Source organism: Oncorhynchus keta, chromosome 2, assembly GCF_023373465.1.
Source record: "Oncorhynchus keta strain PuntledgeMale-10-30-2019 chromosome 2, Oket_V2, whole genome shotgun sequence".
NCBI lineage: Eukaryota > Metazoa > Chordata > Actinopteri > Salmoniformes > Salmonidae > Oncorhynchus > Oncorhynchus keta.
This window is the reverse complement of record NC_068422.1, coordinates 47,439,409-47,464,398: the sequence shown is the minus strand read 5'-3', so window position 1 is coordinate 47,464,398 and position 24,990 is coordinate 47,439,409. Positions and strand designations below refer to the sequence as shown.

The 24,990-nt window shown below is 42.5% G+C and overlaps 1 protein-coding gene across 1 annotated transcript in view; it reads left to right on the top strand.

The window, feature by feature from the left end:
* The first annotated feature begins 2,787 nt into the window (after positions 1-2,787).
* LOC118401477 (cilia- and flagella-associated protein 46) overlaps positions 2,788-24,990 on the top strand; it is an 85,581-nt gene continuing 63,378 nt past the window's right edge. The window contains exons 1-15 of the mRNA XM_035799018.2: positions 2,788-3,065; positions 3,157-3,260; positions 10,533-10,664; positions 13,039-13,103; positions 14,326-14,490; positions 14,674-14,797; positions 14,986-15,080; positions 16,199-16,360; positions 16,633-16,732; positions 17,252-17,353; positions 17,669-17,859; positions 17,957-18,185; positions 18,570-18,690; positions 19,883-20,012; positions 20,506-20,630. Coding sequence (XP_035654911.2) covers positions 3,017-3,065; positions 3,157-3,260; positions 10,533-10,664; positions 13,039-13,103; positions 14,326-14,490; positions 14,674-14,797; positions 14,986-15,080; positions 16,199-16,360; positions 16,633-16,732; positions 17,252-17,353; positions 17,669-17,859; positions 17,957-18,185; positions 18,570-18,690; positions 19,883-20,012; positions 20,506-20,630 — 1,894 coding nt within the window. The 5' untranslated portion in view covers positions 2,788-3,016. The remainder of the gene's footprint in view (positions 3,066-3,156; positions 3,261-10,532; positions 10,665-13,038; positions 13,104-14,325; positions 14,491-14,673; positions 14,798-14,985; positions 15,081-16,198; positions 16,361-16,632; positions 16,733-17,251; positions 17,354-17,668; positions 17,860-17,956; positions 18,186-18,569; positions 18,691-19,882; positions 20,013-20,505; positions 20,631-24,990) is intronic.

Here is a 24,990-nt window from a genome sequence, read left to right as displayed (position 1 = left end):
AACCTGGTTCCCATTACGTTTGAATTATTTCTATATTTAACCCTCGGGAGCCATCATGGTTTGGTGGGTGCGTATTGTTGCCAGTTGTCTCGTTTATGTAATTCTGTATTTTCGTTCTCCTTGTTGGAAGATTATTTTTGAGTAAAGTTACTATTATTACTCATCTCTGTGTCCTGCTCCTGACTCCGCCTTACCCACATCACCTAGACTCAACCTCAGGAGGCTGAAGAAATTTGGCTTGTCACCTAAAACTCTCTCAAACTTTTACAGATGCCCAATTTAGAGCATCCTGCCGGGCTGCATCACCGCCTGGTACGGCAACTGCACCGCCCTCAACCGCAAGGCTCTCCAGAGCATGGTGCGGTCTGCACAACGTATCACCGAGGACAAACTACCTCCCCTCCAGGACACCTACAGCAGCCGATGTCACAGGAAGGTCAAAAAGATCAAGGACAACAACCACCCGAGCCACTGCCTGTTCACCCCGTTACCATCCAGAAGGCGAGGTCAGTACAGGTGCATCAAAGCTGGGAGCGAGAGACTGAAAAACAGCTTTGATCAAGGCCATCAGGCTGTTAAACAGCCATCACTAACACAGAGAGGCTGCTGCCTACATACATACTTGAAATCATTGGTCACTTTAATAAATTGATCACGAGTCACTTTAATAATGCCACTTTAATAATGTTTACATATCTTGCATTACACATCTCATATGTACAGTGGGGCATAAAAGTATTTAGTCAGCCACCAATTGTGCAAGTTCTCCCACTTAAAAAGATGAGAGATGCCTGTAATTTTCATCATAGGTACACCTCCACTATGACAGACAAAATTAGAAAAAAAAATCAGTGGAGGACAGAAAATCACAAATCCATCAAAATCACATTTATGGTGACTGTGTCAGCGTGCATGCGCCTGGCCTGCCACAGGAGTTACTACAGTGCAATGGGACAAGGAAATCCCGGCTTGCCAAACCTTCCCTTAACTCGGAGGACACTGGGCCAATTGTGCGTCACCTCATGGGTGTCCCTGTCGCGGCCAGCACGGGTCTCGAACCAGCATCTGTAGCAACGCAGTTTGCACTGCGATGCAGTGTCTTAGACTGCTGCACCACTCAGGAGGCTCCATCCACAAAGTTTTTTATGCTTATCAATTGCCTTGCACAAAGTATCAAAATGAAATTCTTTAAGAGTTCTGTGTAGTTACACAGAACTCTTAAAGAATTTCATTTGAATGTTAATTGTATTTTTTTTCAGAAACAATGAGAAAATATGTTAAAATAAATAATGAAATGTTAATTATATAAAACAGCCCGTGTAATCATCTGCTAGAGACTAGCCCCAATCGGCCCGAGCCAGATAACTGACACCAGAATCGTCCCGAGCTCAGCACGCCCAGCACCCCTACGAGTCAACACACTAATGCCAAATAGCCTAAAATGAAAGAAAAACCTCAATGCAGCCTATAGATATAAATTGCACAATAATTAAACATTTTTGGACTGTAAGGTATTGTTTTCTTTTTAAGTCAATCCACACATCACTAGGCCTACTACAGATGTTAATAACATTCTCTGAAGATTGTGATTCCTCACTGCAGGAACTATACAATGTCTTTGGAAAGTATTCAGACCCCTTGACTTTTTCCAGATTTTGTTATGTTACAGCCCAATTCTAAAATGTATTCAATTGTTTTTTCCCCCTCAATCTACACACAATACCCCATGATGACAAGGCAAAAACAGATTTAGCAACATTCATAAGTATTCAGACCCTTTACTCAGTACTTTGAAGCACCTTCAGGTTTTTAGTCACCTCCCTGACCAAGGCCCTTCTCCCCCAATTGCTCAGTATGGCTGAGCGGCCAGCTCTATGAGAAGCCTTGGTGATTCAAAACTTCTTCCATTTAAGAATGATGGAAGCCACTGTGTTCTTTGTGACCTTCAATGCTGCAGAAATGTTTTGGTACCCTTCACCAGATCTGTACCTCGACACAATCCTGTCTCAGAGATCTATGGACAATTCCTTTGACCTCATGGCTTAGTTTTTGCTCTGACATTCACTATCAACTGTGGGACCTTATATAGACAGGTATGTGCCTTTCCAAATCATGTCCAAAACAATTGATTTTACAACAGGTGGACTGTCAAGTTGTGGAAACATTTCAAGGATAATCAATGGAAAGAGGATGCATCTGAGCTCAATTTCGAGTCTCATAGCAAAGGGTCTGAATACTTATGTCAATAAGGAATTTGTGTTTGAATTCTTTGTAATTTTGCAAATTTAAAAGAGAAACATTTTTTTTGTTGCTTTGTCATTATGGGGTATTGTGTGTAGGTTGCTGAGTTGTTTTTGTATTTTTTTTTACATCTATGTAATTCATTTTACAATAAGGCTGTAACCTAAGAAAATGTGGAAAAAGTCAAGGGGTCTGATTACTTTCTGAAGGCACTAGCGACTCGCTGAGAGACTTTTCTGGCCCACGTAATTATGTAGTGCGTTCATATTTTTTTGTTTTTTTTGCAAATAAACAAATCTAATTATTTGTTGAGGTAAAACTTTATTTGAACTCACATGTCACAATCTGACATGATGGCAGTAAAGTAAGGCTTACATTAGATATTTGCCATTTTTACATGGTTTTAGGTAGCCTACATTTTTAAGCGCTACTGAACGAAGAGCGATGTGAGCCAAATGATCATCTTTTTTAAACGAATGGAGCCAAATGAACCGGCTCACTTAGAGTCGCTTCCGCCGTTACTTGTTGCTAAGATACACTCCCAATTTCCTAACCACAACAAGCAACAAGCTTAGTAGTGGTGCGACAGGAGACGCAAAAACTTGTCAGTAAGGCTAAGTATTTAGCTATTAGTATCTATTAAAGTAGTACGAGTGAGATATAAATAACTTACCAGGTTAATTAACGTTATGTTAACTAGCAAGCTAGTTATTTGCTAAAGCTTGCCGGGCTCGCCTAATTCTAGCACAGCAACCACCTGTCAAGACTGAGCATCATGGATCTTCACATTCGCCAGTATTTGACAAAGGCACGCCAACAAAAAGGTAACACACTACTAGCTAGTTTCTTAAATAGCTAAATAGTTGACTGATAGTGTTGTTGAACACGTTTCATATCGTGTGGTTTTGTCTTTAGACACTGATGCGCTGAATGCAGCCTATGACATGATCAGAGAGGGGTCAGATACGCGATGCTTCTGCCCGGAGTTGTACGTTCTGTGCGCAGAACAAGCCCTACAGGTAGGCCTATGATGTGCTTGCTATAACGTTGCAAACAATTCTATTAGCTACAGTGTTACATTGTTGTTAGATTGTTGTTACATTGTTGCATTGTTACCATTGTAAGCCAGGCAGTTAGCTAGTGTTCGCTACAATCATGCAGTGGTGATTTTAATCTTGTTGGGGCAACCCCCCTTGACTTGCTTAAATAATTAGGATGTACAAACTATGGCATAAGGGAATGATGAGCGGATAAGTGGAAATGTGTAATTTCAAGGGGCCATTCTTACAGTATTCTCCCTGTACACCAAGTCAAAACCGTATGATAAATAAAGGGGCATATAAGCAGACAATGAAAGCTCTTACAATATTAAATTATGACATTTCTCTGAAACAGGCTATTGGCTACACGTACAAGCGATTCGGTGGCATTCCCTGAGTCTCTTTACTGTGTCGCCACCATACTCAATGCTAGGTACAAGGACTACTTCGATGCAGACAAGAAACAGGGTTTACGTGAAATATTAGACACAGCTGGACAAGATGGAAACAAGTAGTCCGACAGTCCCGGTCACAACAGGCAATCACAAAGATTTTGCGTTCGTTTCTCTCACCTCCTCTGACCCCTTTATGCAGGCTGCTTCCTCCTTTATCCCCAAGCACTCCCTGGCTTAATGACTCACAGCCTTTCCTTGTTGGGGCAGGAAGTCCATATAAGGCTTGGGGGTGGAGCCAGTTACCTGCAAGATATCCCTCCTCAATTTACCACTCTCTACATCTCTCTCTGCCGACTGCCACAGTGTGTTAACTATTTAACTGTACTAGAATGCTTAAAAGCCGCTAACATTTTTAAATATCGGGTATCGGTATCGGGTTTTTGGCAAGAAAAATATTGGATATCGGTATCGGCCAAAAATGTAATATCCCTAAATATAATGTGTATGTATACAGTACCGGTCAAAAGTGTGGACACACCTACTCATTTAAGGGTTTTTCTTTATTTGTACTATGTTCTACATTGTAGAATAATAGTTAAGACATCAAAACTATGAAATAACACATGTGGAATCATGTAGTAACCCAAAAAGTGTTAAACAAATCAATATATATTTATATTTTAGATTCTTCAAAGTAGCCACCCTTTGCCTTGATGACAGCTTTGCACACGCTTGACATTCTCTCAACCAGCTTCATGAGGAATGCTTTTTCAACAGTCTTGAAGGAGTTTCTACTTTTCCTTCACTCTGCCGTCCAACTCGTCCCAAACCATCTCAATTGGGTTGAGTTTGGGTTATTGTGGAGGCCAGGTCATCTGATGCAGCACTCCATCACTAAATAACCCTTAAACAGCCTGGAGGTGTGTTTTGGGTCATTGTACTGTTGAAAAACAAGTGATAGTCCCACTAAGCGCAAACCAGATGGGATGGCGTATCGCTGAAAAATGCTGTGGTAGCCATGCTGGTTAAGTGTGCCTTGAATTCTAAATAAATCACTGACAGTGTCACCAGCAAATAACCATCACACCTCCTCCTCCATGCTTCCCGGTGGGAACCACAAATGCGGAGATCATCCATTTACCTACTCTGCTTCTCACAAAGACACGGCAGTTGGAACCAAAAATCTCAAATTTGGACTCACCAGACCCAAGGACATATTTCCACCAGTTTAATATCCATTGCTTGTGTTTCTTGGTCCAAGCAAGTCACTTCTTCTTATTGGTGTCCTTTAGTAGTGGTATCTTTGCAGCAATTCGACCAAGAAGGCTTGATTCATGCAGTCTCCTCTGGACAGTTGATGTTGAGATGTGTCTGTTACTTGAACTCAGTGAAGCATTTAGTTGGACTGCAATTTCTGAGGCTGGTAACTCTAATGAACTTATCCGCTGCAGCAGAAGGTAACTCTGGATCTTCCTTTCTTGTGGTGGTCCTCATGAGAGCCAGTTTCATCACATCGCTTGATGGTTTTTGCGACTGCACTAGAAGAAACTTTCAAAGTTCTTGAAATTTTCCACATTGACCGACCTTCATGTCTTAAAGTAATGATGGACTGTCATTTCTCTTTGCTTATTTGAGCTGTTCTTTCCATAATATGGACTTGGTCTTTACCAAATAGTGGTATCTTCTGTATACCACCCCTACCTTGTCACAACACAACTCAAAACTCAAAGCTCAAATGCATTAAGAACGAAAGAAAGTCCACAAATAAACTTTAAGGCCCACCTGTTAATTGAAATGCGTTCCAGGTGACTACCTCGTGAAGCTGAGAATGCCAAGAGTGTGCAAAGCTGTCATCAAGGCAAAGGGTTGTTACTTTGAAGAATCTAAAATAGAAATATATTTGGAGTTGTTTAACACTTTTTGGGTTACAACATGATCCCATATGTGTTATTTCATAGTTTAGATGTCTTCACTATTATTCTACATTGTAGAAAATAGTAAATAAAATAAAGAAAAACCCTTGAGTGAGTAGGTGTGTCCAAACTTTTGACTGGTACTGTATATATTTTTCTAGCTAAACAGTTGTCTCAGAAGAGGTGGGGTTTAGCCCCAACTGCCCTGAATGATGGGTCGCCACTACAATCATCTCCCTAATCCCACATTCCATATGCGTCTAACTTTTCTTTCTGTGCTTAGCGCAGTCATGTCATGGTTGTAGGTATTAAAAGGATATAGTTAAGTTTAGGCTTCTCTATAAAACGTTTCTATTTAAGGTCAGGAAGTAGGCTATTTACTTTGAACAAGATTGAATATTCAACAATGACATATATATAAAAAATACTTAAATTCACACAGGACACCGGATAAAACAGGATAAATACTGTAGATATAACAGACTGACCCTAGCCCCCGACACAAAGTATTGCAGCATAGATACTGGAGACTGAGATACGAGGGGTAGGGAGACATTGTGGCCTCGTCCGACGATACCCCCGGGCAGGGCCAAACAGGCAGGATATAACCCCACCCACTTTGCCAAAGCACAGACCCCACACCACTAGAGGGATATCTTCATCCACCAACTTACTATCCTGAGACAAGGCTGAGTATAGCCCACAAAGATCTCCCCCACGGCACGAACCCAAGGGGGTGCGCCAATCCTGACAGGAAGTTCACGTCAGTGACTCAACCCACTCAAGTCATGCACCCCTTCTAGGGACTGCATGGAAGAGCACCAGTAAGCCCCTGTAATAGGTTTTGAGGCAGAGAATCCCAGTGGAGAGAGGGGAACCGGCCAGGCAGAGACAGCAAGGGCGGTTCGTTGCTCCAGTGCCTTTCCGTTCACCTTCACACTCCTGGGCCATACTACACTCAATCATATGACCCACTGAAGAGATGAGTCTTCAGTAAAGACTTAAAGGTTGAGACCGAGTTTGCGTCTCTCACATGGGTAGGCAGACCATTCCATTAAAATGGAGCTCTATAGGAGAAAGCCCTGCCTCCAGCTGCTTGCTTAGAAATTCTAGGAACAATTAGGAGGCCTGCGTCTTGTGACCGTAGTGTACGTGTAGGTATGTACGGCAGGACCAAATCAGAGAGATAGGTAGGAGCAAGCCCATGTAATGCTTTGTAGGTTAGCAGTAAAACCTTGAAATCAGCCCTTGCCTTGACAGGAAGCCAGTGTATGGAGGCTAGCACTGGAGTAATATGATCACATTTTTTGGTTCTAGTCAGGATTCTAGCAGCCTTTTTTAGCACTAACTGAAGATTATTTAGTCCTTTATCCGGGTAGCCGGAAAGTAGAGCATTGCAGTAGTCTAACCTAGAAGTAACAAAAGCATGGATTAATTTTTCTGCATCATTTTTGGACAGAAATGTTCTGATTTTTGCAATGTTACGTAGATGGAAAAAAGCTGTCCTTGAAACAGTCTTGATATGTTCGTCAAAAGAGAGATCAGGGTCCAGAGTAACACCGAGTTCCTTCACAGTTTTATTTGAGACGACTTTAATTGTCAGATTCAACAGAAGATCTCTTTGTTTCTTGGGACCTAGAACAAGCATCTCTGTTTGTCCGAGTTTAAAAGTAGAAGGTTTGCAGCCATCCACTTCCTTATGTCTGAAACACAGGCTTCTAGCAATTCTAGCAATTTTGGGGCTTCACCGTGTTTAATTGAAATGTACAGCTGTGTGTCATCCGCATAGCAGTGAAAGTTAACATTATGTTTTCGAATGACATCCCCAAGAGGTAAAATATGTAGTGAAAACAATAGTGGTCCTAAAACAGAACATTGAGGAACACCGAAATTTACAGTTGATTTGTCAGAGGACAAACCATTCACAGAGACAAACTGATATCTTTCCGTCAGATAAGATCTAAACCAGGCCAGAACTTGTCCGTGTAGACCAATTTGGGTTTCCAATCTCACCAAAAGAATGTGGTGATCGATGGTATCAAAAGCAGCACTTAGGTCTAGGAGCACAATTACAGATGCAGAGCCTCGGTCTGATGCCATTAAAAGGTCATTCACCACCTTCACAAGTGCAGTCTCAGTGCTATGATGGGGTCTAAAACCAGACTGAAGCATTTCGTATACATTGTGTGTCTTCAGGAAGGCAGTGAGTTGCTGCGCAACAGCTTGCAGGTTGCAGGCCAGGCAGAAAACAGTTTTCAACCAGTGATTGAGTTTTGATACTCTGCTGTAGAGCTTATCACTCCCCCTAACTGGGAGGGTGCCAGAGACAATTACTTGATGCCGACACATCTTTCTAGCTGATTTACTCATTGAAGCAATGTTGCGCTTGGTGACCTCTGACTGTTTCATTCTAACATCGTTGGTGCCAACGTGGATAACAATATCCCTCTACTCTCTACCCTACATTTAGGCTACTCTACTAGCCATTTCCTTTGGTTCACAGGAGTGTATTGTTGGTCCAGAAATAACCATGTCCACATTATTTAGGGCAGTATTCAGACTTGACTTTGAGCGTAACTCAGACTTTCAAGTGAATCATTCATTGATGTCAAAGAGAGACTCGCAGATGTCAAGTCTCTGAATACCGCACTTACTGTGTACAGTCCTGGTATACCCAAAATAGGACATTGAAGTGTTCAAAACATCAGATTTTATATGATCTCACTGTGTTTTTACACTGACCGAGTAGGTAACTCAGGTGAGTTGGAACATTGCTGCAGGGGCTTGCTTCTATTCAGCCACAAGCATTAGTGAGGTCGGGCACTGATGTTGGGCGATTAGGTCTGGCTCGCAGTCGGCGTTCCAATTCACCCCAAGGTGTTAGATGGGATTGAGGTCAGGGCTCGGTGCAGGCCAGTCAAGTTCTTCCACACCAATCTCGACAAACCATTTCTGTATGGACCTCGCTTTGTGCACGAGGGCATTGTCATTCTGAAACAGAAAAGGGCCTTCCCAAAATTGTTGCCACAAAGTTGGAAGCACACAATCGTCTAGAATTTCATTGTATGCTGTAGTTTTAAGATTTCCTTTCACTGTAACTAAGGGGCCTAGCTCGAACCATAAACTGCCCCAGACCATTATTCTTCCACCAAAATGTTATAGTTGGTACTATGCATTGAGGAAGTTGGTGTTTTCCCGGCATCCGCCAAACGCAGATGGTGAAGCATGAGTCATCACTCCAGAGAACCTGTTTCCACTGATCCAGAGTCCAATGGAGGCGATCTTTACACCCCAGCTTGGCATTGCACATGGTGATTTTAGGCTTGTGTGCGGCTGCTCGGCCATGGAAACCCATTTCATGAATCTCCCGAGTGACTGAGTAATAAAGTGGCTGTACATAATTTGAAAAACGTTTAAATAAATAGAATCACAGTTTGCTGAGTAATTGACTGAAATTCACTACAATTGTGTTTATTTTCCACTTCGATGGTGAACTTTCTGTACTGCTAACATTCACTTCCAATCATTTTTGCTCACATTGCTAGTCCTATTGTTTCTAATTCTTCCACATTTATGCAAATGTTTATGGGATATCACAATCCTCTTGTCTTAATCTGCATATTTTTATCCTAGCCTGTAAACTAATCCTGCCTGGCAAATCTTAATGTGCCTTTAGCTTCTACCAAGCCCCATTCCTCTCTTATGTAATCTCAACAACAGCCATTAGAGTGTTATATGATGCAGAAGGGAATAGCCTATATTGTTTAGTAAATAAAAAGTTAACACATCAAAATACTGTTTAATTCCTAATGAGCCATCCTTGTTTACAGCAATTAGAGACTCAGGCTAATGACAAATATGTTGTGGTTAAGATGAGCTGAGATGTATGTTGTTTATATATGGGTCAGGGTGGATAGCACAGAAGAGGTCGGGGTGAATAAGAATCACATTTGTCTTTTGCTCAGAGATCCATGGGCCATAAAGAATGGTTGAATAATGCTTAATTCTCAGGCATGTAGCCTACATGCTTCACAAGATTATGCATTATTCAACCATTCTTACGGGAAATCCCAACAAAGACTCATCATGATTGTATGCTTTACCCAGAGAAACACGTGCCATAAGAATGATTGAATACACCAAACGGAATATTTACAGTGCCTTCGGAAAGTATTCAGACCCCTTGACTTTTTCCACATTTTGTTACATTACAGCCTTAACTCTAAAATGGATTACACCGTTTTTTGTCCTCATCAATCTACAAACAATATCCCATAATGACAAAGCAAAATGTTTTTGTTTTTTTGTTGCTAATTTATAAAATAAAACATAAACAATGACTTTGGTTGGGCCACTCAAGGACATTCAGAGACTTGTCCTGAAACCACCCCTGCATTGTCTTGGCTGTGTGCTTAGGGTTGTTGTCCTGTTCGAAGGTGAACCTTCGCCCCCAGTCTGAGGTCCTGAGCGCTCTGGAGCAGATTTTCATCAAGGATCTCTGTACTTTGCTCCGTTCAACTTTCCCTCGATCCTGACTAGGTTTCCTCCAGACGTGATGCCAAGAGTTCAATCTTGGCTTCATCAGACCAGAGAATCTTGTTTCCCATCGTCTGAGAGTCCGAGAGTCCAAGCGGGCTGTCATGTGCCTTTTACTGAGGATTGGCTTCTCTCTGGCCACTCTACCATAAAGGCCTTATTGATGGAGTGCTGCAGAGATGGTTCTTCTTCTGGAAGGTTTTCCAATCTCCACTTTGTCATTATTAATCCATTTTTGAATCTGGCTGTAACGTAACAAAATGTGGAAAGGGGTCTGAATACTTTCTGAATGCACTTATAAATAAATCAACATTGAACTCCGATTTGAGTCAACTTGTTGAATTACAGATTAAAAGTAGAATACTGTTTGAAAACAGCATATTTCAGTGTATATTTTGTGTTTTTAGCTGGGATGTGCAGATATCAGCCGACACTGCCTAATGATGTACTTTGAAGGGAAACCCCCAGCCAATCAATTCCTGTGTCGAGCGTACCTCTGTCAGGGCCAGCTGGAGTCTCCACAGAGCTTTGGGAGTGTGGTGAGGACAAACACGACTAAAAGTCGACTAGTTTGTGGTGGTTCAGCAATGTTTGATCGTCTAAGCGTATCTTTTCTGATAACCATTGGTTTGACATTTTATAATGGATGAACAGAGACAACCTTTGTGACTCTAGCAGCACTGTCTGTATTTTCCCATAGAACCAGCAGCTTTAGCACTGGTTCCTCTGCTCTGACCTCTGCATACTTCCATATGAGGCTCTGGGCCCGGTTGCATAAAACACCTTAAGTTAATATCCCCCTTATCTTTTCCTTAACGTTTCCCTAACTTTAAGTCCATTGCACAAAACATTTTAAGGTGAATTTCCCCCTTAAAATAAGTGAAAAAGTTAAGGGTACCCATGAGGTCCCTTAACTGCTTAATTCAGTATGGATATCAATGTAAACAGCAGTGGTGTAAAGTACTTCAGAAAAAAAAATACTTTAAAGTAATACTTAAGTAGCTTTTTAGTCTATCTGTACTTTACTTTATAATTTTTTTGGACAACTTTTACATCACTACATTCCTAAATAAAATAATGTAATTTTTACTCCATATATGTTTCCCTGACACCAAAAGTACCCCTTACATTTTGAATGCTTAGCAGGACAGGAAATTGGTCCAATTCACACACTTATCAAGAGAACATGCCTGGTCATCCCTACTGCTTCTGATCTGGCGGACTCACTGAACACAAATGCTTTTTTTGTAAATTATGTGTGTTGGAGTGTGCCCCTGCCTATCCGCAATTTTTGATACTTAAGTATATTTAAAACCAAATACTTTTTGACTTTTACTCAAATAGAATTTTACTGGGTGAATTTCACTTTTACTTGAGTAATTTTCTATTAAGGTGTCTTTACTTTTACTCAAGTATGACAATTAGGTACTTTTTCCACCACTAGTTAACAGCATTTGTTGAGATGAATGTTGCTTTCATCTGCTCTGGTTACAAAAGGAAAACATCAACCAGCTACCTACTTAGCTAAAAAAAAATAGAAGGTGCATGGCTACAAAGCTACTGTAGCTGGCTAGTTCGCTATAGCTACTCTGTAAGCTAGCTTGAGGTACTAGAAAGTAATATAAACAAGTTGAGAAAAAAGTAACTACAAGAAACGTGGTTTATTATTGTCTGAATCAATTTGGTTATCCTGTCTTGATTGTAGAAGTTATATTTTGCTATCTAACAAAATGAAAGCAATCTACTTGAGAGAATTTAGTCCATGAAATCAGGCCGTCTCCATGGAAACCAGATACTCTTTCTAACATACATGCCTTCAAACTACCATAAGTATGCCCTTAAGTATGCCCTTGACTAAGGAAATATTTGAGGGTCTCAACGCCCTTAAGCAATTGCCTTGGGTAAGGGAACATTGTGCAACATCATAAAACATCTTTCTCTAAAAGTTTCATTAACTTTAAGTCGGTTGCACAAAACATTTTAAGGCAAATTTCTCCCTTAAATTAAGGGCCCGGTTTCATACAACATGGCTATAAAACCCTTAAATTATGCCCTTACTTAAGGACATGTTTGAGGGCCTCTATGTAACACCCTTACACAAAAGTGTTTCTCTTAAGGGTTTACCTTTAATAAATAATTGTCCCTTACCCTAAGGCAACTGTGTAAGGGTTTTGCATAAAGCCCCTCAAACATTTCCTTAAGCAAGGGCATTATTTTAAAGGTTTTACGGTAGTTTTATGGTAGTTTGAAGGCATGTAAAGCAGAAAGAGTATCTGGTTACCATAGAGACGACCTAATTCACTGACTGAAAGTCTCTTCAAAGAGATCACATTTATTTTGGATGATTGCAAAATAGAAGTTCTACGTTCAAGACAGGAGAAACGAATTGATTCAGAAGATGACAATAATAACGTGTTTCCTCAACTTGTTTCTATGACTTTCTAGGAAGCAAAGCTAATTTACAGAGTAGGTAGCTAGCTAGCCAGCTAGCTTTGTAGCCATGGATTGTGCACCTTCCATTGTTTAGCTATGTAGCTAGCTAGATATCTATTTAGCTGGTGGATGTTTTCCTTTTGAAACCAGGGCAAAGGGAAGAAACATTCACCTCCACAAATTCTGTTTACATTGAGCTCCGTAATGAATGAAGCACGTACGGGACCTCATGGGCACCCTTAACTTTTTCACTTCATTTAAGGGGGAAATGCACCTTGAAATGTTTTGTGCAACTTTAAGGCAAATGATAAGGGGGAAATTAACTTAAAATATGTTATGCAACCAGGCCCAGATCCCAAGCTTTGACATAAATACGATGAATGACTCGTATAACATACATCTATAGTTTTCATAATGTTATTCCTCCTCTGCCTGTTATTGTGAGCCCCCCCCCTCTCATACTCATTATTTCACTCTTAGGAGGAGATTGAAAAGGCTGTGATTTATTTTCTGAAGGCTATTGAGATTTCAAAGGTCAAACCAAGGTATGCAATCTAACATGAGTCATTTTCCTGTCTTCATCGTTGACCAAAGTGAGCCGTACCCACACTCTTTGTGACAGAAAAGTTGAATTATTTATTTGATATGTGGTCCGTCTTTCATATTGTCTAGCACAAAGTGGCATCATGTCAGTCTATGTTAAAATAGATCATAGAGGGGACATATTCACAGGAGGACGACAGGCTTAGGTGGGGAGTAGGGTGGATGAAGGTTTACTCTGTTGCTGGGGCACAGAAATATCCAGGAGTGGGAGACTTAGTTAAAATGTAGGCCTTTTTTCTATATAGTTCATCTCTTGGTGCATAAACATACGATACAAATATGAAGTTGCTCTTAAGATTAATATTTGTTTCACCCTAAGGGTGAAATGGCTAGCCATAAGCAAATAGCAAAGCAATAAGAATATCAAATGTAATTATCTACTGGCTTATATGCCTTGTGACTGTACACAGGTATGTTATGAGATTTATGCAAAAAGGCTCTACAGACAGTAAGAGGTGCATTATTAAGTCATAATATCATATAGGGCCCACAGAGATCTTATTAAATTACAGATCTAATATGTAATTATATGTGTCAATGAAGGGCTGCCGGAACAATCCCAATTAAGACCAAAGGGAATGACTAACACAGCCCAGACTAAAGTACCCTTTCATCCCAGGAGGATAAATTAGTTCCAATTATGTTAGAAAAACTCCAGTAATCTCTGCACCCTTTTTAGTTGATAAATTCCACCCCCGTGGCCTGTAAGCCAGTAATGGCTGTACTCCAAATGGAGATTTACCATAGGGCTAAACTCTCCAGTCACTCGTTGAAAGACGAGTACATATTCTTTATCCCTTTACACTTGTGTGTATAAGGTAGTAGTTTTGGAATTGTTAGTTAGATTACTTGTTGGTTATTACTGCATTGTCGGAACTAGAAGCACAAGCATTTCGCTACACTCGCATTAACATCTGCTAACCATGTGTATGTGACAAATACATTTGATTTGATTTGATTTTTTTCATTTGAAAGACTGTTATACTGTACTGTGTACATACATTTTCAATTTATAGGAAATTTCATCCCCAAGTCAACACTTGGCCTAAATTAAAATGTACTGTATAACTTTCCAAAAAATCAGATAGTGTTTTTCTGCTGTGTAAATTATTGATCTCAACAACAGGTTTTCTTCTTTCTCTCATACTCTTTACGTTCGGGTAGATACCACTTTTTGGTGTTCAATGCTTCAGTGCTCTACTTCCAGATGGTCCGGCCGCTCCTGCGGTCCGGGCCACGCCAGCACCTGGTGCCCACCCTCACTCAGGTGGTCAAGGCACTGGAGGAGGTTGGGGAACAAGACTACAGTTGGAGAGCTCAGCTCATGATGTAGGTGGCTCTAACTGTCATACTTTGTCTCATCACACAGTAACAATCAGTAATGCCAAATGTCCCTCAATTATGACACTGAACATTTATGAATCAAGATTTTTTTTAAATAGATTTCAGTACAACGATTTGTATTGAGGTGCAGAGTATAGTGATTGTTGTATCCATTGTCTCTACAATTAGGCACCTTGTCGAATGCCTTGTGGATGCTGGGAAAGGGAAAGAAGCTTCTAGTTTTGCCAAGGCCACCTCAGACTTCATAGAGTCGCATATCCCTGACCTGTATCCAAAGATATTTTCCCTTCAGGTAAAGCCTCTTTTTTGTTGTTATGTGCTGACTAAAGTCATGAACTCCTTTTCGGATGTGGTGTCAGGGTCTGGAAAGACACAACTAGGGTCTCCCTTGTTTTGACTGCCTTTGGGTAGAGCATGGTTGTATGTGGGGTTAAACTGGGTCGTTCTATTTATCTACTAATACAATTACGTTACTCCTAGGTACGACACAAGCTGTTGGACTTCGCTAAACCCCCCCCCAAAACAGAAGCAAGTCCTGTTTTATCAGTCATCTACAAAATGCAGAAGCTCAAACAGTAAGTGTTCCCCCCCCCTTTATCTAAAATGATATTATTTTGTTTAATCAACTTAAGAGTTCTTTGTCACTTAACTTTTCCATGCCCCCGTTGAGCATCTTCGTCGGCTCAATGTTTTCTTTTGCAGCAAGACATCCCAGGAGATTACGCATCAGAGTGTGTTTCTTTTCCAACTATGGATGTATTCTGTATCTTTATTTATGAGACTGAAAAGCAATAACCACAATAACCGTTAACAAGTTGAAGCTAAATATTTTGAAAGTGCTTTTGGGATTAGATTGTGATGTGCTTATTGATAATCTTTTCATTTGAAATTGCATTTGAAGAATCATACTGCCGCCACTGTTATTTTTTTCCAAAGTTGTTTGCAAGAAGCAAAAAGCTTTGATATCATTTTTTGCAGCCATACACATTGTGCTTTTTAAAGACTAAAAGGTTATTGTTTGCTGTGGTATGTCTGTTTATTTGTTTGCCATGGTTTAATGAGTTGAGAGTGGGCAGTTCTTTATTAGTGGTCCTAAATATCACATTGCATAAGTTGATTTGGACCCTCTGTACCCACTGGACCTAGGTCATTGGGTTAGTGACATGCTGTCTCTCAGGTAGACCTGGAGCATCTCAGAGGGGACAGGGTTATCTGTACCCACTGGACCTAGGTCATTGGGTTAGTGATATGCTGTCTCTCAGCTAGACCCTGAGCATCTCAGAGGGGACAAGGTTATTAGACCACTGATATTTATTGCATGTTAGTATGGCTTTTGGTACTACTGAGAGGAAGACCAGCGCCCTCTCCGCAGGCGTGTACTCTACATGTCAGACTATCTCATGGTTAACAAGCTGAGCTATAGACATGGGCAGCATGACTCATACCATCACCCAGACCCTACCATCATCATGAGAATTATAAACAGTAGGTTAACGTGTGTGTGTGTGTGTGTGTGTGTGTGTGTGTGTGTGTGTGTGTGTGTGTGTGTGTGTGTGTGTGTGTGTGTGTGTGTGTGTGTGTGTGTGTGTGTGTGTGTGTGTGTGTGTGTGTGTGTGTGTGTGTGTGTGTGTGCATTTGCGCTCGTGCTTGCGTGCACTAATGTGCATGTGTGTGTTCTGTCTGTGTTCCACAGTAAGGTTGATGACGTTTGCGAGGCCAGAAAAGAGGACGCTGCCAGGATTAAGGAGATTTTCCTGCTCCTTATGCATTCTGCTGCAGCCCAATCCCCTGTTATAGCACGTGGCTCCAACCCTTGTCTTGCAGAGAGCCCCTCACCCATCCCTCCAGCTGACAGGTCTACATCTCCTCTCCTGTTGCAATACTTACTATCATCACTACAATTGGCCTAGTAATTGCCTATATTTCATTTGACTCTATTCACCTGTCGTTGAATTCATGTGAATTGAAAGTGTATCTTCAACACCAATACAGTGGCTTCACATCTCAGTAGCATCAGTCTGAATATTACATGGCTAAATAGTTTTACTCTTACAGATGATCAAAGTAATTGTGAATGTCTTATGAATATCTCACTAACCATGTTAATCTTATACATTGTTTCTAAAGAGTCGCCTTCCTCCTGGAGCTAGCCTTTCTGGCCTTGCAGTTGAAACATCACCAGATGGCAGCGGACTGTCTGAGTGAGCTGAAGACAACGGGAGTCACTGTGAGTGGCGGCCAATCACTCTATTATCATGTCTCTATATTCCATATATGCAATTTTGCGAACACATGCACATAAATTGACCCAATTTCTCAGTCGAGATCTCGACAAGAGACGTAATTAGCTTGAAGAGGCCCACATATTCCCTTTACCATCCGTTGTATTTCTAATACACTCAGTAATTCTACATTACATGTGTGGGTGGAAATGGGTATTGGGTAACGATAAGAGTTAGACGTACAACGTCTTCTACACTCTCACTTCGAAACTGTGATTCAACTTGAGCCATCAGGGCCCCTTTTCACAGAGCATCTCAGAGAAATAATGCTGATCAAGGATCATTATTATGAAAATGTTATCATAATAACTACGATTATGTACATGGGGGGGGGTGATCCTGAATCAGCGCTCTACTCTGAGACACTGTGAACACACATGGCTGGTCTCGCTATAATTTAGCAGTAGAAATGCCATGCTCCTTACCTGTTTTGGATTTCACGTTTTGAAATTCTCTATTTGTAGAGTGTTGGCCAGTGCATCATGATGGAGTGTGTCCAGTGTGACCTGGACCTCCAGAAGAAGCAGGAGGGGGGGATGAAGGACTACTCCAAAGCCAATGTGGAGGTGCCCTCTCCTGTGCATTAGTTAGCAGCGTTAATGTGCCTGTTTGCCACCCAGAACATACATCAATACAGTGTTAACTGAGCTCAGAAGAGCCCAGTGCCTTTTACACATTCATTCTTTTTACTGCAAACCAAGCTGTGGATGTCATTGGGAATGTGTGTTGTAGTACCATGATGTTACAGTATTATCTAATTATTATACTGTTGGCGCGATTCAATATATTTGATTGTTCTGCGCAACAGTGTTGCGCCATATTTTGTAGATTCTGTAGATGCATTAGGCAGTCCTTGCTGTAGTTGTTGCCTGGTCCCTTAGGCTCAGCTGAAGGTGATAGGCCGACTGGACAAGGTGCTGCAGAGTGCAGTAAGAGAGGGGGATGCCAAGGTGATGCAGGCGGTGTGTGCCTCACAGTGGAACACCTGTCTGCCCCTCCTTCAGCACAACCTCAGGAGGAATGTCAAGGGGGCGCTCCTCAAAGTGGCCCAAGTCCTGGAGGACACATACAGGTGACTACACACACACACAGAGGCCATTATGTGTGTTTGTGCACTTTCATGCCTGCATGTGTGTCCAATCTAAAGTGTTAACTTTGTTCTCTCTCAGTGTGCAGCTGGAGATGCGCTGTCAGGTCCACAGTGAGCTGGCAGTGATCGAGGAGGAAGAGGGGAGGCTGGAGCCCGCTCTGCTTCACCTCCAGAGGGCCCTATTGCTGGACGAGAGAGGGGTGCACCACGAGCGGCTCACCTCAGCCCTTAACCTCCTTCAGCTTCGCGGCACCCTATATCAGACCCCCAGCAGCACAGAGGACCAGGCTGCCATGCTCATCCAACAGGTCTGCGGACCCCTTACACTAAATACAAAGCAGGACTGGGGAGACTTGACCTTACTTGACTTACTGTAAGATGAAACCTGGCAGTAAGGTGAAGCAGGCATTAAATATAATTTCTGTGAAATATAGATTGTGATGTTCCTGATAGGCATGTTTGTTGTTGCCCGACTGTGTGATGAAAAGTACAACTGTGATGATATGTCAAACTGTGAGATGGTCAGTCAGTTGGTTAAATGCTACATCAGAGTCTGCCTGCAGAGAAGAGAGATCGTAGTAGGTGAAAACAGCATGGGTGTCAGTCTCTGTCTTTCTCTCTGTATTTTTCTGTCTGTCTCTCTCTCTCTTCATCACTCTCTTTCGCACTCTCGCTCTCTCTCTTTGTTGAAGGCTAAGAATGGTCAGCCACAGGAGGAGGTGAGAAAAAGACGTCCCATGCTGGTCAACGCAGGCCTCACCCTGGCCCCCGACGCTTTCCAGGTGGTGCTCGACGCAGATAGCACTGCAAAAAGTACAAACTATCCTTTTGAATAACCATTTCATTTTAGTATGACTTTGGTGTAGTGTCTTTCACCAGTCATGTATAGGATTGCCTAATCCTGCTATGTAAAGCTCACTATTGGTGATTAAGGTACCCTCAAAACTAAGACCGAGTTCGGAGGGGGGTTTAGTTGGAAAGAGAGTCTTACTTACTTCATAGCCCAGCATCCAAGTACTAGAACCATTTCTTGGAGGATTTGACTGACTCCTTGGTTCAATATGTCTGCATGACAAAAACCCTATAGCTCCTATGCACTGGATCATGGAGCCCTGGGGCTAAGGGGCTGGCACTCTTTGATCTCCCCCCTCTGATCCTGGCCCCCTTGTACCCAGGATCAAATGAACACTCCGTTGCCTAACGACCCAGCCAGGGTCCTACATCTGACAGCCAGGCCATGAGACTGGAGCAGACTAGCTGCTTATACAGACACGGGGTCAGGTGTGCAGGTCATGACTACTTTTACCTAACGATACCTCCTGTGTTACAACACTAACACCTCAAGCAACAAACTGGCTTTCGAGGCATAAGACAAAGAAACCCGATGATGAAGCCGTTTGAACATCCAAGCAACCCGGGTGACCCCTCAGATTGGAGAAATATGCTGAGCATGTGCTGAAGATGAACGAATTAATAATAGGATGTAGTGTTTGTACCATGCTGTCATTGGTCCCCAGACTGTCATCAGCAATGTGCTGTAGTGAGACGTGTCTGGCTGTCTGCGAAGCAAGGATCTAACCTTGGAGCACTCTGCCTCTTAAAACGCTGTAATCAGATGGAGGCACAGACCTCTTTTACATTATTCAAGCAGGAACACTATGTGCCTCTCGCTGTTTCAGACACAGTTGTGTGGATCCATTTTTCAGGGATGTAATTTCTTGATTTCTGATTAATCACTGATTCCTGGATTTTCAGAGTTCATTTTCTCTTTAGAAGCCTATAGCTTTACATTTTTGGATTTCATGCCAATTTGTCAGGGCTGGGAAGAGTCTGTGGCAAATTGCAGGCTCCTTGGATCCGTTCCAATTTCAAAGTGATTGTCCATCATTGTCATATGACGTATTTTTGTATTTGTTTGTGTGTACGGTGCCAATATGATGGCCTATTTATCACTATTCCAATGCAGTTGGTTTCTTCATGTAAATGTGTATTCAAATGTGTTTAGTCCCCTCAGGCACCAGTGGACCTGGCGGTGTGGCTCATCTCTCTGCTAAGGCTCAGCACCACTCTGCATGTGTTGAGAAGGTACAGGGACACCTGAGCAGACAGGGAGCTGGCAAGAATGACAGGGAGAGGTGTGTATCATGTAAATATGAGTGAATATGTGTGTGGGTGGGTGAGAGAGAATATATTAAGGTTCTCTAGAAATGTGCTCTTGTCTTGATATCTTACAGGCATTAACACAAATTAGTGCACATGGTGCGTAATCAACATTTTATGAACATGAACCATTTGGTAGCTATCAACTTTAAATAGGTTTCTGTGTGCTAGGACACTGTGAAGTCAAGCTGAACTATGTAGCTTATTCATTTTTTTTGTGCATACTACTGGTACTGAATATCATTAGTAGGAGGTTTTTCAGGGTGAGGATATGGGATGATGTGTAGCAGCACAACCAGCCTTCCACCAGGCTTCAGTAACACCCTGATGAATAAACACATTTAAAAAATCTGGAGTCACAGTGGGGAAAGAACATACAGCAAGGGCGGTCGAACTAGACAAAGGAAACATTTATTATTTAACCATCTGCAAACAAAGTATGGATAATCAAATACATTTTTTTTTCAGGGTGAAATTGTGGGCAGCCTTGGCGAAGACAGCTAGGAAGCAGGAGGTTTGGGATGTGTGTCGAGCTGCCTGTCGTTTCTGTTTGCTCTACGACGATGGACGATGGAAAGCTCCTAAATCAGACTGTGAGGAACTTTCCATTTGACAGCAGAAGGGATATATATATATATATATAAATATATACACACACAGTGCCAGTCAGAAGTTTGGACACACCTACTCATTCAAGGGTTTTTGTTGGCTGCTTTTCCTTCAATCTGCGGTCTAACTCATCCCAAACCATCTCAATTGGGTTGAGGTCGGGTGATTGTGGAGGCCAAGTCATCTAATGCAGCACACCATCACTCTCCTCTTGGATCAAATATCCCTTACACAGCCTGGAGGTGTGTTGGATCATTGTCCTGTTCAAAAACAAATTGTAGTCCCAATAAGCGCAAACCAGATGGGATGGCGTATCACTGCAGAATACTGTGGTAGCCATGTTGGTTAAGTGTGCCTTGAATTCAAAATAAATCACTGACAGTGTCACCAGCAAATCACCATCACACCACCTCCTCCATGCTCCACGGGAGGAACCACACTTGCACAGATCATCCGTTCACCTACTCTGCATCTCACAAAGACACCGGGGTTGGAACCAAAAATCTCAAATTGGGACTCATCAGACCAAAGGACAGATTTCCACCGGTCTATTATAATGTCCATTGCTTGTGTTTCTTGGCCCAAGCAAGTCACTTCTTCTTATTGGTGTCTTTTAGTAGTGTTTTCTTTGCAGCAATTCAACCATGAAGGCCTGATTCATGCAGTCTCCTCTGAACAGTTGATGTTGAGATGTGTGTTACTTGAACTCTGAAGCATTTACTTGGGCTACAATTTCTGTAGCTGGTAACTCTTATGAATTTATCCTCTGCAGCCGATGTAACTCCGGCTCTTCCTTTCCTGTGGCAGTCCTCAAGAGAGGCAGTTTCATCATTTCGTTTGATGGTTTTTGCGACTGCAATTGAAGAAACTTGATGATGAACTGTCATTTCTCTTTGCTTATTTGGGCTGTTCTTACCATTACAGTTGAATTTGGAAGTTTACATACACCTTAGTCACAATACATTTAAAATCAGTTTTTCACAATTCCTGTCATTTAATCCTAGTAAAAATTCCCTGTCTTAGGTCAGTTAGGATCACCACTTTATTTTAAGAATGTGAAATGTCAGAATAATAGTAGAGATAATGACTTATTTCAGCTTTCCCAATGGGTCAGAAGTGTACATACACTCAATTAGTATTTGGTAGCTTTGCCTTTAAATTGTTTAACTTGGGTGAAACGTTTCGGGTAGCCTTCCACAATAAGTTGGGTGAATTTTGGCCCATTCTTCCTGGCAGAGCTGGTGTAACAGTCAGGTTTGTAGGCCTCCTTGCTCGCACACACTTTTTCAGATCTGCCCACACATTTACTATGGGATTGAGGTTAGGGCTTTGTAATGGCCACTCCAATACCTTGACTTTGTGGTCCTTAAGCCATTTTGGCCACCAGCTGCATTAAGTACTGCAGTGCATCTCCTCCTCATGGACTGCACCAGATTTGCCCGTTCTTGATGTGAGATGTTACCCCACTCTTCCACCAAGGCACCTGCAAGTTCCCAGACATTTCTGGGGGGAATGGCCCTAGCCCTCACCCTCCGATCCAACAGGTCTCCTCTGCCCCCAGCTGTGCCATCGATACCATATGTGAATTGATTGCCCCCCATCTATCTTCTGAGCTCGTGCTACTAGGTGACCTAAACTGGGACATGGTTAACACTCCGGCCATCCTACAATCAAAGCTTGATGCTCTCAATCTCACACAAATGATCAATGAACCTACAAGGTACAACTAAGGTCTTCGAAAGCCAAGTTAACAAAACAGATTACCGACCATTTCGAATCCCACCGTACCTTCTCCGCTATGCAATCTGGTTTCCGAGCTGGTCATGGGTGCACCTCAGCCATGCTCAAGGTCCTAAACGACATCATGACCGCCATCGATAAGAGACATTACTGTGCAGCCGTACTTATCGACCCGGCCAAGGTTTTCGACTCTGTCAATCACCACATTCTTATTGGCAGACTCGACAGCCTTGGTTTCTCAAATGACTGCCTCGCCTGGTTCACCAACTACTTCTCAGAGTTCAGTGTGTCAAATCGGAGGGCCTGTTGTCCGGACCTCTGGGAGTCTCTATGGGTGTGCCACAGGGTTCAATTCTCGGGCAGACTCTTTTCTCTGTATACATCAATGATGTTGCTCTTGCTGCTGGTGATTCTCTGATCTACCTCTACGCAGACGACACCATTCTGTATACTTCTGGCCCCTCTTTGGACACTGTGTTAACTGACCTCCAGATGAGCTTCAATGCCATACAACTCTCCTTCCGTGGCCTCCAACTGCTCTTAAACGCAAGTAAAACTAAATGCATGCTATTCAATCGATCACTGCCCGCACCTGCTCGCCCGTCCAGCTTCACTACTCTTCACCACTACTTGAATACTTGGAAACCTATAAATACCTGGATGTCTGGTTAGACTGTAAACTCTCCTTCCAGACTCACATTAAGCATCTCCAATCCAAAATTAAATCTAGATTTGGTTTCCTATATCGCAACAAAGCATCCTTCACTCATGCTGCCAAACATACCCTTGTAAAACTGACCATCCTACCGATCCTCGACTTCGGTGATGTCATCTATAAAATAGCCTCCAACACTCTACTCAACAAACTGGATGCAGTCTATCACAGTGCCATCCGTTTTGTCAACAAAGCCCCATACACTACCCACCATTTCGACCTGTACGCTCTCGTTGGTTAGCCCTCACTTCATACTCGTCGCCAAACCCACTGGCTACAGGTTATCTACAAGACCCTGGTTGGTAAAGTCCCGCCTTATTTCAGATCGCTGGTCACCATAGCAGCACCCACCCGTAGCACGGGCTCCAGCAGGTATATCTCACTGGTCACCTCTCAAGCCAATTCCTCCTTTGGTCGTCTTTCCTTCCAGTTCTCTGCTGCCAATGACTGGAACGAACTGCAAAAATCTCTGAAGCCGGAGACTCCCTCACTAGCTTTAAGCACCAGCTGTCAGAGCAGCTCACAGATCACTGCACCTGTACATAGCCCATCTGTAAACAGCCCATCTATCTACCTACCTCATCCCCATACTGTATTTATTTATTTATCTTGCTCCTTTGCACCCCAGTATCTCTACTTGCACAGTCATCTTCTGCACATCTACCATTCCAGTGTTTAATTGCTATATTTTAATTACTTCGCCACCATGGCCTATTTATTGCCTTAACTTACCTCATTTGCACTCACTGTATATAGACTTTTTATTTTATTTTGTTCTACTGTATAATTGACTGTATATTTTGTTTCCATGTGTAACTCTGTGTTGTTGTATGGGTCAAATTGCTATGCTTTTTCTTGGCCAGGTCGCAGTTGCAAATGAGAACTTGTTCTCAACTAGCCTACCTGGTTAAATAAAGGTGAAATAAATACATTTAAAATGAAAAGGTCCCAGACGTGCTCAATGGGATTTAAGATCCTGGCTCTTCGCTGGCATGGCAGAACACTTGACATTCCTGTCTTGCAGGAAATCACGCACAGAACGAACAGTATGGCTGGTGGCATTGTCATGCTGGAGGGTCATGTCAGGGTGAGCCTGCAGGAAGGGTACCACATGAGGGAGGAGGATGTCTTCCCTGTAACGCACAGCGTTGAGATTGCCTGCAATGACAACAAGCTCAGTCCGATGATGCTGTGACACGCCCCCCCCAGACCATGACGGACCCTCCTCTTCCAAATTGATCCTGCTCCAGAGTACAGGCCTCGGTGTAACATTCATTCCTTCGATGACAAGCGCAAATCCGACCATCATCCCTGGTGAGACAAAACCGCGACTCGTCAGTGAAGATCACTTTTTGCCAGTCCTGTCTGGTCCAGTGACGGTGGGTTTGTGCCCATAGGCGACGTTGTTATCAGTGATGTCTGGTGAGGACCTGCCTTAAAACGGGCCTATACAAGCCCTCAGTCCAGCCTCTCTCAGCCTATTGCGCACAGTCTGAGCACTGATGGAGGGATTTTGCGTTCCTGGTGTAACTCGGGCTGTTGTTGTTGCCATCCTGTACCTGTCCCGCAGGTGTGATGTTTGAATGCACCGATCCTGTGCAGGTGTTGTTACACGTGGTCTACCACTGCGAAGACAATCAGCTGTCTGCCCTGTCTCCCTTTAGCGCTGTCTTAGGCATCTCACAGTATGGACATTGCAATATATTGCCCTGACCACATCTGCAGTCCTCGTGCCTCCTTGGAGCATGCCTAAGGCACTTTCACGCAGATGAGCAGGGACCTCGGGCTTCTTTCTTTTGGTGTTTTTCTTTTGGTGTTTTACAAGAGAAAGGCCTCTTTAGTGTCCTAAGTTTTCATAACTGTGACCTTAATTGCCTACCGTCTGTAAG